General features: G+C 43.8%; 1 protein-coding gene across 3 annotated transcripts in view; it reads right to left on the bottom strand.

Annotated features, from left to right (window-relative positions):
- ARHGAP25 (Rho GTPase activating protein 25) overlaps positions 1-16,476 on the bottom strand; it is an 88,491-nt gene that overhangs the window by 36,306 nt on the left and 35,709 nt on the right. For all 3 annotated transcript variants that reach the window (XM_049651558.1, XM_049651557.1, XM_049651556.1), the window contains 2 exons: positions 10,162-10,361; positions 651-738 (listed from right to left, as the gene is read on the bottom strand). In XM_049651558.1, coding sequence (XP_049507515.1) covers positions 651-738; positions 10,162-10,361 — 288 coding nt within the window. The remainder of the gene's footprint in view (positions 1-650; positions 739-10,161; positions 10,362-16,476) is intronic.

Raw genomic sequence — 16,476 nt, 5'->3', positions numbered from 1 at the left:
AGGTCATGTTGAACCATATGTGACTACTGACTGTAGACCATTTTTGACCTACCAAAATGACAGTTTCACATCACTCAATTTATATTTTAACTATTTTTTTAAATCTCTGATTCTTTTTTTTTCCTAACGTTTATTTTTGAGACAGAAACAGAGACAGCGCGAGGAGGGGAGGGGGAGAGAGAGAGGGAGACACAGAATCCGAAGCAGGCTCCAGGTTCTGGGCTGACATCACAGAGACCGAGGCAGGGCTCGAACTCACAGACCATGAGATCATGACCTGAGCCAAACGGGCGCTTACCGACTGAGCCACCCAGGGGCCCCATATTTTAACTATTAATTTTAGTGTCTCACTCAGCTTCAAAACCGAGCTCCTTTCAGTGAGCGGGAATGATGTACTTTTCCGAGCAGTGTCCCAGGGCCTAGGGAACACCTGGCTGCAAGCGTGCACTGACGAAAGGCTTACAAGTATGTGCCCACTTAGTTTGCCTGCAGGCTAATGAACTAGTATAGGTTCATTAACTATATACAGAATAACTATGCATTCTTACTAGGTTGGTTGGTTAGCTAGTTGACAGACTCAGCCTTGACTTCTAGGATCCAGAAGTAAGATGGGAATATAATGTACCTGTATCCCCACTTTGGTTGCCTACCTGGAATGACTTCAAAGACAAACTTCCCCGCTTCTTCTGGGTTTGTGGCGATCTCCTTGATCGTACTTCCTGGTAAATACATGCAACCCTGAAAGAGCAAAAGTTAGCTCCTTAAGATAAGCAGCAATTTGGTCACCTATAAACTAAAATTAAGTTGAAGGACAGATAGGATAACGACGGGATAGGTGAGGGAGATAGGTGGAAAGAAACATGAAAAGCTAGCATCCCAGTTTTGAATGGGGCCCTTCTGCTATTCAGGTCTCTGTCAAGTTAAGTGACAGCTATCTGAGAGTAAGCTAGGTGCCTAGAGAGAAAAGAACAAATCTTGACAGAAGAATGAGGGGAAAGGGTGTCATCGCTGACACCTGTCTCCTCGTACTTTTCCAACCACCTGACTTCCTGGCCAAACCAGACATCTGATCTTTGTAAGCAGGGCAGAGACTAGTAGGCCTTGCAGAGATAGTATACAGAGGTAGTGTGGCATACCATTCTACCTGCCCGGCTACCAGAGAGTCCACTGGGGGCTGAACCACAGGTAACCATTCAAGAAGATGGGGGTACTTAGTAGCAGCAAGAGCTGCTGAGCAGCACATCCCAAGTGTCTGCCCCTTTGTTAAGCACCTTGAATGTATTATTCATTTAGTCTTTGCAACAATCCTCCCAGCAAGGTATCGTTACGCACGTTTACAGGTGAGGAAACTGGGAATCAGAAAGGTTCTATGACATTTGCCCAGTGTCACAGAGCTAGTAAGTGACAAAATGGTAATTCATCTCAGAAGTGAGTTAAAGCTGAGGTGGTCGGGACCCATCAGCTCAACGGCCCCTGGAAGGGGGGAGGAGGATCATGGATCCATGGCAGAGATTGAGGGCGCGAAGGACATGTGGCCTCTTCTACGCGCATATGTTGTCAGAAACACAAGTCACTTCCAGCATGTGTTTTGCTCTGTGCTCTACCACTTACAGGGCACGGTCACATGCGCTATCTCATTAGATTCCCACAACAGCTCCGTATCAGAAGCATGGCAAGACTTGTCACTTCTCTTTTGTAGATGAGGAAACCAATGCTTTGGAAGTCTAAGTGACTACACAAAGGGACACAGCTTATTTGTAGGGTTAGCTTGTCAGAATTTCTCACTGGCCATGATAGCAGCGTGTCTGATGCTAGCTGGGTAAACATACGTGTCTTTGGAACAGAGTGTAAAGGGACAGGATTGGCATCAAAGAATCTATTAAAATCAAAAACAAACAGAGATCAGCCTTGAAAATTCCATGAGCAAATAAAACCCATTTAGTCATACAAACAAGGTTCCATTTCACTGACTTTGCAAGACAAACTTGACCTGGATCATTTCTTGCTTATGCCTCTGGAAATCATAAGCAAAACTTGAGCTGTAATCACTGACCAATTCCCTATCATTTAAGGAAATTCTAACATTGTAAGTAATCACTGTGAAGAATAAACTGTCACTGCTTTCTCACTTAAAAAGCCGCTTTATAACAATATATCCCTGAGCTTCATTCCACGTTTTGGTTTCAGTACTTCCAGTTTGCAAACTGTCTTTCTGGTGTGTACACAGTAAACTTTTACTAATTACTACTTTGGTGATTTATTGGTTTTACTTCTGTTATTTCCAAACTTTTGACAGTCTTAACAAACTCTCAGATCAGCTCAGGAGCCTGAAAGAATAAATGTTTCTTGAGAGTCTAGAAATAAAAATGTCTAAGACTGAGTGAGAAAAAGAGTAGAAGAAAAAGAAGAAGAAAAAGAGGAGGAGGAGGAATAAGACAGAAGAGGAAGAGTAGAAGTGGAGGATGGGGTGGAGGAAGAGGGAGAAGGAGGAAAAGAAAAAGAAAAAAAATCTATAAAAGGGAATTCTGCATTTTTCTACACTTCTCTAATTTTATTACTTAAAAATAACTCCCACCTACATGATCATCATCATCTTTAAATAATATCAATGGCCTCAGAAAAAAAAATGACCCTGAGATTGTGCAGCTGGCCTACTTTGCATGAGTGATGGCATTAGAATAAAAAGTTGTATTATTTTTTTTAATTTTTTTTAATGTTTATTTATTTTTGAGAGAAAGAGAGAGAGAGACAGAGCATAAGCAGGGGAGGGGCAGAGAGAGAGGGAGACAGAATCTGAAGCAGGCTCCAGACTCCAAGCTGTCAGCCCAGAGCCCAGTGCGGGGCTCGAACACACAGACCACAACATCATGACCTGAGCTGAGGTCAGACACTTAACCAACTGAGCCACCCAGGCACCCCAAAAGCTGTATTATTTTTAAACAAGAAAGAGCACTGCCTGGCAGAAGAAAAGGAAAGTATAATTTCAGAGGTGTCTGCCTCTTCTAAATACCTCTCTACACTATTATTTGATATGCCCAAATCACCTTCATCCCAAAACAGTAAAAATAAAATACAAAATATATTAGTACCATTTATTGAGCAGTTACGAGGTGCCAGGCTCTGTGCTAAATGCCCTAAATACACTATCATGTTAAATCTTCATAAAAACTCTGTGAAGGGCAGACTGTTGTTTTCCCCAATGGAGAGATGAAGTAAGGGTCAGAGAGGTTACTGAGCTGATCCAAGATCACAAAGCGAGTTAATAGGAAAGTTGTGATTCAAATCCCAGTCAGTGGAATTTCAGAATGACAAGTAAGGCTTTACTTACAAGTCCCACTTACTTGCTAGAAGAAATAACCATCAGTTAAACTTATTCCCACCAAGACATAAATGAAAAACTGCAAGCCCTTCCTCATCTTTAAAAAAAAAATTTTTTTTAGGGGCGCCTGGGTGGCTTGGTCGGTTAAGCGTCCGACGTCTGCTCAGGTCATGATCTCACGGTCCGTGAGTTCAAGCCCCACGTCGGGCTCTATGCTGACAGCTCGGAGCCTGGAGCCTGTTTCAGATTCTGTGTCTCCCTCTCTCTCTGCCCCTCCCCTGTTCATGCTCTGTCTCTCTGTGTCTCAAAAATAAATAAACGTTAAAAAAAATTTTTTTTTAATAAAAAAAAATTTTAATGTTTATTATTTATTTTTGAGAGAGAGAGAGAGAGAGACAGAGTGCAAGCAGGGGAGGGTTAGAGAGAGTGACACACACACACAGAATCAAAGCAGGCTCCAGGCTCTGAGCTGTCAGCACAGAGCCCGACACGGGGCTCGAACCCACAAACCGTGAGATTGTGACCTGAGCTGAAAGTCGGACTCTCAACTGACTGAGCCATCCAGGTGCCCCTAGCCCTTTCTCAGCTTGAGCACAAGAGCCCTGAACATCATAAATGAAGAGAGGAGAGTGGGAAGCGGTAACAGAGACAATAGTGGTGGTGGGGACACTGATGGGGAGGAGGGAAATGGCCCCAGGCAGGGAAGGGACCAAACTGTCCCTTTCACCTGCACAGCCAGTCGACTGGGGTGGACTCTGTACAAAGATGGAAGGAGGTGGGCACGTATGCTGGAGGCCACAAGTCCTAGGGCAATGAAGCAGAGTGGACAGCCTGGCAGTGGTGTGCTCACATCAGCTCACAAGAACAAACTGTTACATTCTCAAGAACAATGTGAGCCAGCTGTTAACCACAGCTGGTATCAAAAGTTAAATTCTGTAAGCTTACAATGAACTATTTTATTTAAAAAAAAAGTAATACTCAGAATTCATAGTTTCCTAATTATTTACTAGATTTTACTATTATTTCTGTATGTGTGGTTATTTACATCTATCTGTGCAGTAAAAGTACTGTGAAACATTGTGCTTCGCATGTCTCTTCTCAACTCTGTGTTCAGTGATGTCATGTTGGCAGCTTGAATCAGCCATGATGGGGCATTTACACCACGGATATTGGCTAATGCTGCATCATTATCAGCTCACCACCAGAAAGCCTTTTGTGAAACACTTTCCCACCACTGACAGACAGCCACCTGCGGGAACGTCCCAGAAAGCCGGGAGATGACCCAAGGGGACAACTAATTGAGGATTGTCTAGAACCATCATTGTAGTAGGGACTTGAGGGCAGTTTGCTGAGGTTCTGTTTTAAACAGTTTCCCCAACAAAGAACCTTTGGGAATGAGTTCTATGAAGGTAAGTTATAGACTTACAGAGCATTGTGCTGTTAAAGCTGGACAGACCTTGCTGAGACCTCAGGGGAAGAAAATGCACTTAGACTGCCTTCTGTTGAGCCCCAAGCTTCCCGGGGAATATGCACAAGAGTCTGTCATATAGGTTCCATAATTTATTTAGTCATTCTCCTTTGTTGGACATTAGGTTCAAAGTTTCTCATTATAAACAGCACTGCATGTATCTTATTTCTTTTGGATCACTTCCTAAAACCAAACTGACTTGGTGTAAGCATATGATATTTTTTGTCGCTCTTAGAAATCTGGCCAAAAGGGTTTTCTAGAAAGTTTTGCCAACTTTTTTGCATATCATCAATGTACATGAGAGCCTTTTTCATCTGAATGCTCCAAGATCACTGGGGTTTCTGTTTGAGATTTTTTAAAGGGGTAGAATGTGTGCGTGTTCTTTTTGAATTTACAATCAATTTAGGGGCGCCTGGGTGACTCGGTCGGTTAAGTCTCCAACCTCAACTTCAGCTCAGGTCATGATCTTGCAATTCATGAATTTGAGCCCCATGTTGGGCTCTGTGCTGACAGGTCAGAGCCTGGGGCCTGCTTCAGCTCAGCATCCAACTTCAGCTCAGGTCAGGATCTTGCAGTTTGTGGGTTCGGGCCCCACAATAGGCTCTGTGCTGACAAGTCAGAGCCTGGAGCCTGCTCAGGATTCTGTGCCTCCCTTTCTCTCTCTGCCCCTCCCCCACGCATGCTCTGTGTGTCTCTCTCTCAAAAATAAATAAACATCAAAAAAAATTTTAATAAAAATAAATAAATTTATAATGAATTTATACCTTTGTTATATAAAAATTAGAAAATGGACAAAAAAGAGGAAAATTAAAAATTGTGTGAAATTCCAGTTCTCAAAGATAACCATTAACGGGTCTGTGTATTTCTTTCCCAGCCTTTTTCCATAAATACAGATTCATTATTTTTTCCCTCAATAATGGGATTAGTACATACATCATCCCCTGATGTAAACTGGCTTTTTCTGGTTTTGTTTTCAAAGCAATATTATGGATATCTTTCTATTTCAAAAAATATAAATTTAGGACACAAACAGCAGAATTGTATTCTATTGTATAAATATACAAAAATTCCTTGATATAACTTAGCCCCTACTACTGGGTATTGTTTTCAATATCACTATTAAAAACAATACAGTGGTAAAAATCTGTACAGGGATTTTTAATTATCTACATCAGTCTTAAGCAAACACTTTGGTTAAATTCCTGGAATCAGAAATGCAAGGTCTAAGATTTTGCAAAAATTTTTAAGTCTATTTATTTATTTATTTATTAGAATTCCAAGCAGGCTCCATGCTATCAACACAGAGCCCTACGCAGGGCTTGAACCCACTAATCATGAAATCATGACCTGTGACAAAACCAAGAATTGGATGCTTAACTGACTGAGCCACCCAGGTGCACTGAAGAGTTTGCATTTTTAAAAAGGCATGTATTACGCTCCAGAAAGGTTGTACAGATTTTCATTTTCATCAGCTGTGCATTATAATTCCTGTTCCCTGTCCTTACCAACACTGAAATTTCTGGAAAATCTTTGCTAATTTGTTAAGGGGATAGTGATGCCTTGTTAGATTACATTGCATGTCTTTAATTATTACTGAGACTGAATTTTTTATATACACGTGTTGGCTCTTATATTTCTTTGGTAAATTGTCTATTTGTGTCATTTGCTCATTTTTCTATTGAACTATTTGGACTTTTAAAAATAGATTTGAAAGAATATTTTAAATATTAGGAATATTTGTTTATGATATTCATATATATAATATTTTCTTCCTTATTATTTGCCTTTTCACTTTATGATGTTGGTTTTTAAGATACAGACATCTTTAGTTATGCAATTAAATTAGTCTTTCCCATGTGCTGTCTTTGTTGCTTATGCTATGCTTAAAAAACACCTGTCTTCCAAAGATTATGCAGATAACTGCATTTTCTTCTAGGATTTTTATGAACTTTTTTTCTTTACATTTAAGTCTTTAGTCCATCCAGAATCATGAATGGTATGAAACATAGCATAGAAATATACCTTTACTTTTTTCCAAGAATTTAGCTAATGTCTGTAACTTTTATGCCATTTCTAGATGTTTTCAATGTCTATGAATCTCAAAACAACATTAAATGATAGCATTAACAAGTACTTTATTCTTTGGGGGGCACCTGGGTGGCTCAAGTTGGTTAAGCGTCCAACTTCAGCTCAGGTCAGGATCTTGCAGTTTGTGGGTTCGGGTCCCACGATAGGCTCTGTGCTGACAAGTCAGAGCCTGGAGCCTGTTTTGGATTCTGTGTCTCCCTCTCTCTCTGCCTCTCCCCTGCTCATGCTCTGTCTCTCTCTGTCTCAAAAATAAATAATAAAAACATTTTTTTAAAAAAGTACTCTATTTTTAAGTTTGTTTTTTAGTTTATTTATTTTGAGAGAGAGAGAGAGAGTGTGTGTGTGTGTGTGTGTGTGTGAGCAGGGGAGGGGCTGAGACAGAGAGGGAGAGAGAAAGAATCCCAAGAAGGCTCCACACTGTCAGCACAGAGCCCAGCACGGGGCCCGAACCCACGAACTGTGAGATCATAACCTGAGCTAAAACCAAGAGCTGGCCGCTTAACCGACTGAACCACCCAGGCACCCCCAAAGTACCTTATTTTTAATAGATTTTCCTTTACCTTAATGAAATAATTATGGATATACAAAAAGCAGACAAGGATGCCCAGTTAACTCTTATTTGTAATAATAATATAAAAACAACAGCCCAAATAAATTATAGAATGTCCATACAATAGACTGTTCAGCCACCATTAAGAATTATATTGTAAAAGAATATTTAATAATAACTTATGACTTATCATTAATTTTTAAATTAAAGAATATTATTATACTAATTTGTATTTAGAATAAGTGAGTTTCTAATTATATATGTATAGAAAGAACTAGAAGAAGTGAGGATTTAGGTGGTTATTTCTTGTTAATGGGATAATTTTCATTTTCTGCTTTGTGCTCTCTGCATCTCCCAAATTTTCTGCCATGCACACAGATAGCTTTTGTGATAAAAAAAAAAACACATCTATATAAAATAAAATCTTCTTTCTAATACATTATCATCTTACTCCTAAAAGCTTTTAAAAACTTTTTATATCTGAAATGAGTAATTGATTTTATCAAATGCTTCTTGTAGCCACAATTTAGAGGTTGTGTAGTTTTTCCTTATTTGACTTATTGATCTCACCCTATTGATCTCAACCTAGTGATCATATTATATTAACAGATTTCCTTTAGGAAAAAAAAAAACAAAACATAGTTGGCATCCTAGAAGAAGCTTTACCTAATTATCCTAGGCTACTTTAATCCTGAGAGGATTTTGAGTTGCCTCCTTCAGAAGTAAAGGAGAGAAGCTAGGACCTCCAATAATTTATTTAACCCTTGATATCAGTTTATGTTTTCACAAAACAGTTTTTTACACATGCTTCATATTATTTTGAGCCTGTGATAAGTGCAGGCCAGGTATGATTGTATCATTTTACAAAAGAAGAAAGGAGGACCCAGAACAATGAAATAATCACACAGCCAGACAGTAGAAGAGCCAGGAAAAGAACACAAGCTTGGACATATGACACCTCTTACCATCTACACCCCGTGGAAATAAACCCCACTGAGCCATCCTTTCTGCTGATCTGGGAAGGCTAATGTATTAGTGCCGCCTCCCTCAATCTGCACAGGGGAAGACTTCATACATCGGCTACTCACCATCACCTTAGCCTATAATTGCTTGGTTCTGATAGGGCCTGGGTTGTTCGTAAAGTAAAAGAAAGTCTGGCTACCAGGCACAGGACACTGAGCAAGAACCCAGTCTGTGGTGGGGTCTCTGGCCCTTCTCCAACCTTTGCAGTGACCGACACCCACAGCCCTCAAGTGGAGGGCCTGCTTAACCAGGTGCTGCTGATGTGTCACAGATCCCGAAGCTTATTCTTAAAGAGAACTGCACTCTCCCAAAATGACTGTCTAGTTTCTTTACCTACCCTGCCATCCACCCTCAATATCCTTACCCTTCTTGGGGCTTTTTTTCTGAATCCAGAAGGTTCTGGAATCTGTCTTCCCGAATAAGCTCCTTCTGGCCAACCCCGCTCTTCCACCTCCACAAACATGAGCTCTAGATGGGGTGGCCAGTCATCCTGGTTGCTCCAAGACATGCAGTTTAAACCTGGGGTCCCAGGATAATTGTTAATGGCACCCCCTTTCACTTTCATGCACTACTTTGGCCATGAGGAATCACTAGTCCCAAGATTTAGGACGAAAGTCCTCTCTGACCCCATCCATTCCATCTGGAAATTCTGTTTGCTGTACTTTCAAAGTATACCCAGAACCTGATCATCTTCCTCTAGCCCACAGTTCCCACCGACATTCTAAATGACACAACCTCTCACCTAGATTACCACCATGCCTCCTGCCTCTGGCCCTGAATCTATTTTGAACACCATAGCCACAGCCATCTTTTTACAACATAAGCCAAAGAATATCCCCTTTCTTCCCCATAGCCCAGTGCTTCCCCATAGCCCTCAGTGTAGTGGTCTTCTTTGCTATCTGCACTGTGACCCCTCAAGTCTGCCCTCCCCTCTCTGACCCCATCTCATTCCCTAGTTCCGTTGCCTCCATGTTGACTCCTTGCTATTCCCAATGCACAGCAGGCACGTTCCACCTTCGGGCCTTTGCACTGCTTTTCCTCTCTGCCTGAAGCCCTCTTTCCCCAGAGACCCACCTGACTAATTGCCTCTCTTCCTCAGCCATACTGACCACCCTTTGTAAAATTGTACCACATCCCCCAAATGGTTGATCTCTCCTTAACTCTTTTTTTTTTTTTCTTGGAACTAGTTGTTTCTTAACAAACCACATACTCTCCTTATTTATTACTTTCTGTCTTTCCCCTTATCTTCTAATTTCTACATGCAGGGACTTTTATCTGTTTTACTCACTGGTTGATTTCAAGTATCCAGAACAACCTGTCCAGAACATCCTGGACATATGTACCTATGTCCAGTACATAAATGATGTTCAATAAATATTGGTCAATCAAACAAACCAATTCTCCTGAACACAAATCCACTCTCTGAGCCCTCATACACCGCGACCCCTCCAAGACCATGTCGCCAGCCTTGACTTAAGGGCTGCGGTTGGGAAGCTCCTCAGTGCGCACCCCCGATCTTGGCCGTGGAGGATCACCTGTCATCTCTGCGACTCAGTTTACCTGCCTAAAAACTGGTGGAAAGGAGAAAGGGAACACTTCTCGGATGGATGCGGGTCCAGCCCCAGGGAGAAGGCCTGCGGGTGCCTCCCCCACCTGTGTGCGCACACAGGGGAGCCCTGCCAACAGGGACCAACAGCCTAGCCGGTCTGGTACCTGCGGCTTCACGTCCTCTTCGTCCTTGTAGTAGTAGAGCTGCTGTGCCCTCAGCACAAAGTATCTCTGCTGCCAGTTCTTCACGATGGACCTCTGCTTCTTCAGCCAGCCCATCTTGATGGGCCTCTCCAGCGGGTTGGGGGCGGACGGCTGGTGGAGGGCGGCCATCTGCTCGCCGGTCATCACGCTCCTGGACCGAGCTGTGGAGAGGAACAGACAGGCAGGCTGGCTGAGGGACATGAAGCGGCGTGCAGAGAGGGTGGGCGCCGAGGCCACAGAGGGAGCCCCAGGGGGCCGCGTCCCAGTCAGGCCGGGCTCACGGGGCCGGGCTTGCAGGAGGGATGAAGCCCCGAACCCCCAAGGGGCAGCCGAGGGGCCTGCTCAGGACGCGGGCTGGCCGGGGACAGGGAAGCCGGAGGCAGCCGGAGGCCCGATGCGTAAGAAGTCCGGAGCCCGAGGCCGGCCCCGTCATTCTGCAAAGAGAAAGGCTGGCTGGAGCCTTCTGAAGAGGAAGTGGCCGCAGCATCTGACAAAAGGTGCTTCCTTTTTCCTGCGTGGGAGTCGGTATCTGACAAGAGAGAAAACAGTGCCCGCTCGGAGGGTTCGGGGACTCCCACGCAGCTGCAGAGGCAGCCGGAAGCTGGCCGGGCACTGTCCCCAGGGCAGGAGCTGGCGCGCCCGCTGGGACCTCGCGTCGTCCGGCAGCGTGCCTCCCCAGCAGGCCCCGAACCCCCTGCCCAGTCCACGCCCCCAACGTGCAGGAAGCTGGCACCTCCTTGAATGCTCCTGCCCAGTGTCCCTGAGTGCCGCTCTGTCCCCTGCCCTCTGAGAGTGTTTACAGCCCTTTATGCTCCACCAGGGGCCTCACTGTAGCTGCCTTCCTACCACAGGGTCAGCCAGATGGGCCCTTCCATGCGCTGACGACACACAAGCACTGGAAAGGAAAATGAAATCTGCCAGCAGAAAACAGCAGGGGAATTTGAATTCAGACCCTCAACCCTTGGTATCTCGCAGTTGGTTTTTGTTTTCACACCAGAGCTCTGCTGTCACTGGATCAGATCCAAGTGTCCACAGCTTGTCTCCAAGGTAACTCCGGGGTGGGATAACTGTCTCCTTTCTTTCCCTCCCCAGCAATCCATCAGCAGGCCTGTGGTCCTGCTGAACATATCCTCTGAGCCCCACCTCCCTTCTTTCCTGCCAGTTCTACAGTGCCCTTCTACAGAGTTCCACCACATCAGAGTGCCATCCTGGCTACATGCTGCCAGCCCCCAGTGCCTGCACTCCTATCCTTGATGGAAGAAGTCTCTGTCTTACAGCCCCTTTCTTCAGCTTTTGCAGGTCCGTGCAAAAAGCAGCTGAATGCAGCCAACTTCACTCTTACCCATTTCACCCAGCCTGGTTGGAGACCAGCTCTTCCTTTTCTGGCTCTTGGACGCTTGAGTACATTACACAACTTCTCTGAGCCTCAGTTTCCTTGCTTGTTAAGAGGATAATAATTCTATGGAATTATTGTGGAGATTAAACAAGCTAACATATATAAATATATATAACTTGGACAGTACCTGGTCCAAAGTAAGCTAAAGTCACTTGTTAGTTTTATTAACAGGTGACATTACTTCCTGCTACAAGGTTGGAGATCATCTCTGACAGCTTCCTAAACTTCCCTCTGCATTTGAGAATGTTGCTCTGTAATCAACTTCTTCTCTTCCTTCATTCCTATCTTTAATGCATTGAATCGACAACTTTTCCTATTGCTTTTGACTCCTTTCTTTCTATCTGCTTCTAGGCCTGTGGTTTTCAAACTTTATCTATGCTCATGGCATACTTCCGGATACCAGAATTTTATGACATCACAGACTAATTGTATTCAGAGTTATCCCCCTATTTACATGTTTTACGCTTCAGTCCTGTATTGCTGTCTCCAGAGGACTCTGTTCCCTTGATCCTCACAAGGAGCCTCTGTTCCTGTCACATACATTGTAACTTGCAGTGACCCCTCACCTCCCACTAGAAATTGGAGAGATCATACCATGTGGTACACCAGGGGACAAAGCATACTTGATTCTTCCTCCTTTTAGACAGATATCATCTTAACAGTGCAGAAACTCAGTTGCAGAAAAAAGTCATTTGACATTTTGATGCCAATTTGGCAGCATGCTTGCAAAGGGTTTGCTTTGTATCAGTGCGTCCTAGCACCCCAGTTAAGAATTTTATCTTAGGAGCATCCGAGTGGCTCAGTCAGTTAAGCAGCCAACTCTTAATTTCGGCTCAGGTTATGATCTCACGGTTAGTGAGATTGAGCCCCACATTGGGCTCTGTGCTAAGAGGGCGGAGCCTGCTTAGGATTCTCTCTTTCCCTCTCTCTGCCCCTCACCCACTCATGCTCTTTCTCTCTCTCAAAATAAACATTAAAAAAAAAAAGAATTTTATCTTAGATCTTGCTCCTCAGTTAACTACTGTCTTCATGATCTTCCAATCTTCCACCTGTCACTCAAAGAACAGCCACTCTGAGGCTAGTCACGTACTGTAAGTCTGCGTAAATGATCTAAAAGAATGATAGGAGGGTCTTGGCAAGAATACAATGGGAGGAAGGAATTTGAAGAACTGTATACAGCTCTGTCTCTCTAGGTCAGAGACCATTACTTGCAAAGACTCCTATCTGTCCTAGAAAGAGGATAGATTGTAGGCAGAAATGAAAAGAATGGTTCACACAGAATTTGTTTAAAAATGGAAGAGTGAGGCATTCCAGCAAATTTGGGGGAGTTCTTCTTCAGCTTAATAGCCTCAGCATAGCCTAGCTCAATGTGACCATTCACCTGAAGCAGCATCAGACTTGGGAGGGACGGCCACCTTCCTAACAGGGGCATAATGAGGAGCCTTTAGTTGGCTTCTGAGGTGATGTCACCACATGAAGCCAGCCCAGGAAGGAAGAGAAACAAGCAGATGTCACATGAATGTTTTGAGGACTCAGGCATCCTGAGCCACCCCCAGAGACCCAAAGAAATTGTTAGAACCACAATGGGAGAAACCACAGGTCTCAAACAGCATTGAAGGAGTGGGATGGAGGAAACAGAAGCCAAAAAGACACTATAATTGAAAAGAATTAACTCAGCACAGCACTTAGTTGCTGGGATATTCATCTGCGGTTAGTTCTGTGAAATGTTTATGCTCTGTTGTGGCAAAGACAATGACAAATATGTGAAAACAAAACATCCTTTAGAAATATCTGTGCATCATAGGATGGCCTGGCAAAAGCAAGAAGAGGTATGGAGAGCTTATGTTCTCAGACCTGGCCAACAGGGACTCTGATGCCCGTGTGCCTTATAGGCAACCACCTTGTCTGCCTGCATTATGGTCAAGGCCTTGACTGACCATCTTTTATATTCCAGAAGTGATACCATTCACCCACACCTCCACCCAATGCTTCTTGAGTACCTGTTCTCATCCTCATTGTGAGTGGTATGGCTACACACCACAGTTTGAGTGTGGATAGCTCTGTACAAGCCTCCACAAGGCTAGAATTAGTCCCAAACACTGCAGAAGTGACAGCTAGGGCTCCAATGAGCCAGTGGCTAAGGCAGCTTTCTGTCCCATGTCAGAGCTATCTCCCACCTTGGCCTTCAGCATTGCTTACCAGCCAGACCTATCATGAAATGATTCAAATATCAAGGAAGGAATCCTGATGGGCTTTAAGTTTGACTTGTTTGGGGCTAAATTTCCTTGTTAGCTCCTTTGAACAGTCTCTCTTCTTTGTGGGTGTGACTTGTTCCCAGATAAAGTAAACAAAGAAATCTGTTACTATTAATGGAGCTGTTTCTCATAATGAAAATAAAAACTGTGATAAGCTTTGCTTGTGAGCCAGTCATTGCACACAGAGTGCACGCTCCCAGCCCTGGGGGAAGGAGATCTGAGCCAGGCTGTGGGCTGGAGAAGGGGCTGTGGACAAACGAGGCAAGGTGGGAAGTCAGAAGGCAGTTGCTAAGTGTTTACAGAAAGCTCTGGGGAAGTGGGAAGTGAGGGCTTCCATAAAATCAGAAACCCACCCTTACTTTAGTAGAGAGAGAAAGAAGGACCCCTAATACTGTGCTGTCCAACACAGTATCCACTTGCTGTGAGTGGCTATGTATATGCAAATGAATTAAAATATATTAAATTTAGTTCCTCAGTCACACCAGCTACCTTTCAAGTGCTCAGTAGCCCCATGTGGCTCACGGCTACAGTATTGGACAACACAGACAGAGAATATTTCCATCATCACAGAAAGCTCTACTGGTTAGCACTTCCTGGAATCTGAGTGTTATCATTACTAAGCATGAAACAAAAATGGATTATAAATGATGGGGCAGCATTTCATCAAATAGAAAACCAAGCTAGAGGTCCCTGAGAAGAAGTATCTTCCGGTGGCTGAGTGAGGAACTCAGCCTTGATCTGAGAGGTACTATGGAGGCACTCCATGTACCTTGGCAAGGGAGGCCCATGAGAAAATATGGATGAGTTACATAATAGTACATACAGTGTATGCTGAATTTTACTCTGCATTATGGGAGGGCACCAAAAAGAAAAGAGAAATGGAAGAAATGCCACATGCCCAGAAGTGCCAGATGATGCTTCTGCAGTAGAAGTTACCTACTCTCTGCCCCAAGTTGGAGCAAGAGAAAATTCAAGACAGAAGTATAAACAGAGAAGTCATCTTGGGAAGCATGATCACTTCCTTTCTTCATCTTCCCATCTTCTGACCCCTAACCCCAAAAATAATCAATCACAAAATCTTCTAGGGCCAACTTTTGAGATATTTCTTCTATCTGCTCTCAACTCCACTTCAGTTTTTCTTCTATTTTAGATGGCTTCAAATCTATGGGTGAGATGCTAATAGTTCATTCAAAGCTGGGTATTTTCTCAATGTGATGATATGAGCGGTGCATTAGTCTGAGAACCATGTTTAAATGGCTTTGAAAAAAGAGTAGAATTTACACGCTTCACCCCCCAGAAACCCTCTCTTGAGCTGCAGTCTCAACCATCTAACTGCCTGCAAGTACCTCGGTAGGAATCTCAAGGTCACCACATTGCTAGTGAATATATCACCTTCCCCTCCTTACCTCCACCATTCCCTTTGCCTTGCACCCACAAACACACCCAAACCTGCTTTACCTCCCCTGATCTCCATGATGTGCTGTGAGTGATGTCTTCCCAGCCAACCAACTAAATCAGAAAGCTGCCCCATTCCACAGAGTCACCACAACCAACAACGCTCTCTCTCTGATCTAACCTTCCTTTCTATTCACCCCCTCCCTGATTTTGTGGACCCTTCTATTCTCTTTCTGGATTTCCACAATAGTTCCTGATGTGTCTCTTCTCCTACCAGTCTCACCTCCAGTCCATTGGTGACATTATCTATGACATGGTCCTTCTAAAACACAAATCTGCTCATGTTACTCTCTTGCCTAAAGCCTCAGATGACCCTCCAACCCCTTCATCCTAAAAGATGTGGGCTAAACTCCCTACCAGGAGTTCTGAGCCCATATTTTTCCTCCTGCATTTCCTGCTCCTTTTTCACACACATACTGCACTTCTCCCTGCCCATCCCCAACCACCCCCAATTTGACCTTTTGGAAAGCTCTTGTTCATCCCTTAAGACTTACTTCACGCCACATCTCCCATGAGAAGCCTTCCTAGCCTTGTCAGACTCAGTCACTCCGTGGGCTCTGTTATCTCTTAACTGGGAACACATGTCCATCAAAACACTTCTCATCCTGCCTGGTCCTTTTTTCTTACTCTGTCTTCCCTTCCCATGTATGCTGTAAGGACATAGGGGCTCTTCCTTTGGACTTGCTCATCTTTGAATCCCCAGCAGCTAACACAGTGCCTGACAAAGAGAAGGCAGAGGGCACAGGCTTCCACATATGTAGCCTTGGGTGAGTCATATTCAATCTGTGAGGACCCATTTCCTCCTCTGTGAAATTGTGATAATGATATATACCATGCTGGTGGCTAGTCTATAAGAATGAATAATGATGGGTGGACAGACCCAAACCACTGTCTGCTTCTTAGAACATGGGCATTAAATGGAGGTTATTATTATTAAAATGGACTAGATTTTATGTTAAATGGGAGGAAAGACAAAGATGAGAGAAGGGATGAAAGGAAGGAGAGAGGGAGAAAAGGAAAAAGGGAAGACTGGTTGGACATTGTACAATATTCCAGGTGCAAATCCAGAGGCCTAATTTGGACGGTGGTAATGGAGAAAGATAGAATAGGAGAGGCAGTTGTGAGGTGAACCACCAGACCTCAGCACCTGGCCAAACAAGGAGGAGTGGG

This window comes from Panthera uncia (assembly GCF_023721935.1).
Source record: "Panthera uncia isolate 11264 chromosome A3 unlocalized genomic scaffold, Puncia_PCG_1.0 HiC_scaffold_11, whole genome shotgun sequence".
In the NCBI taxonomy this organism is placed as follows: domain Eukaryota; kingdom Metazoa; phylum Chordata; class Mammalia; order Carnivora; family Felidae; genus Panthera; species Panthera uncia.
This window is presented reverse-complemented; position numbering and strand designations above follow the sequence as displayed.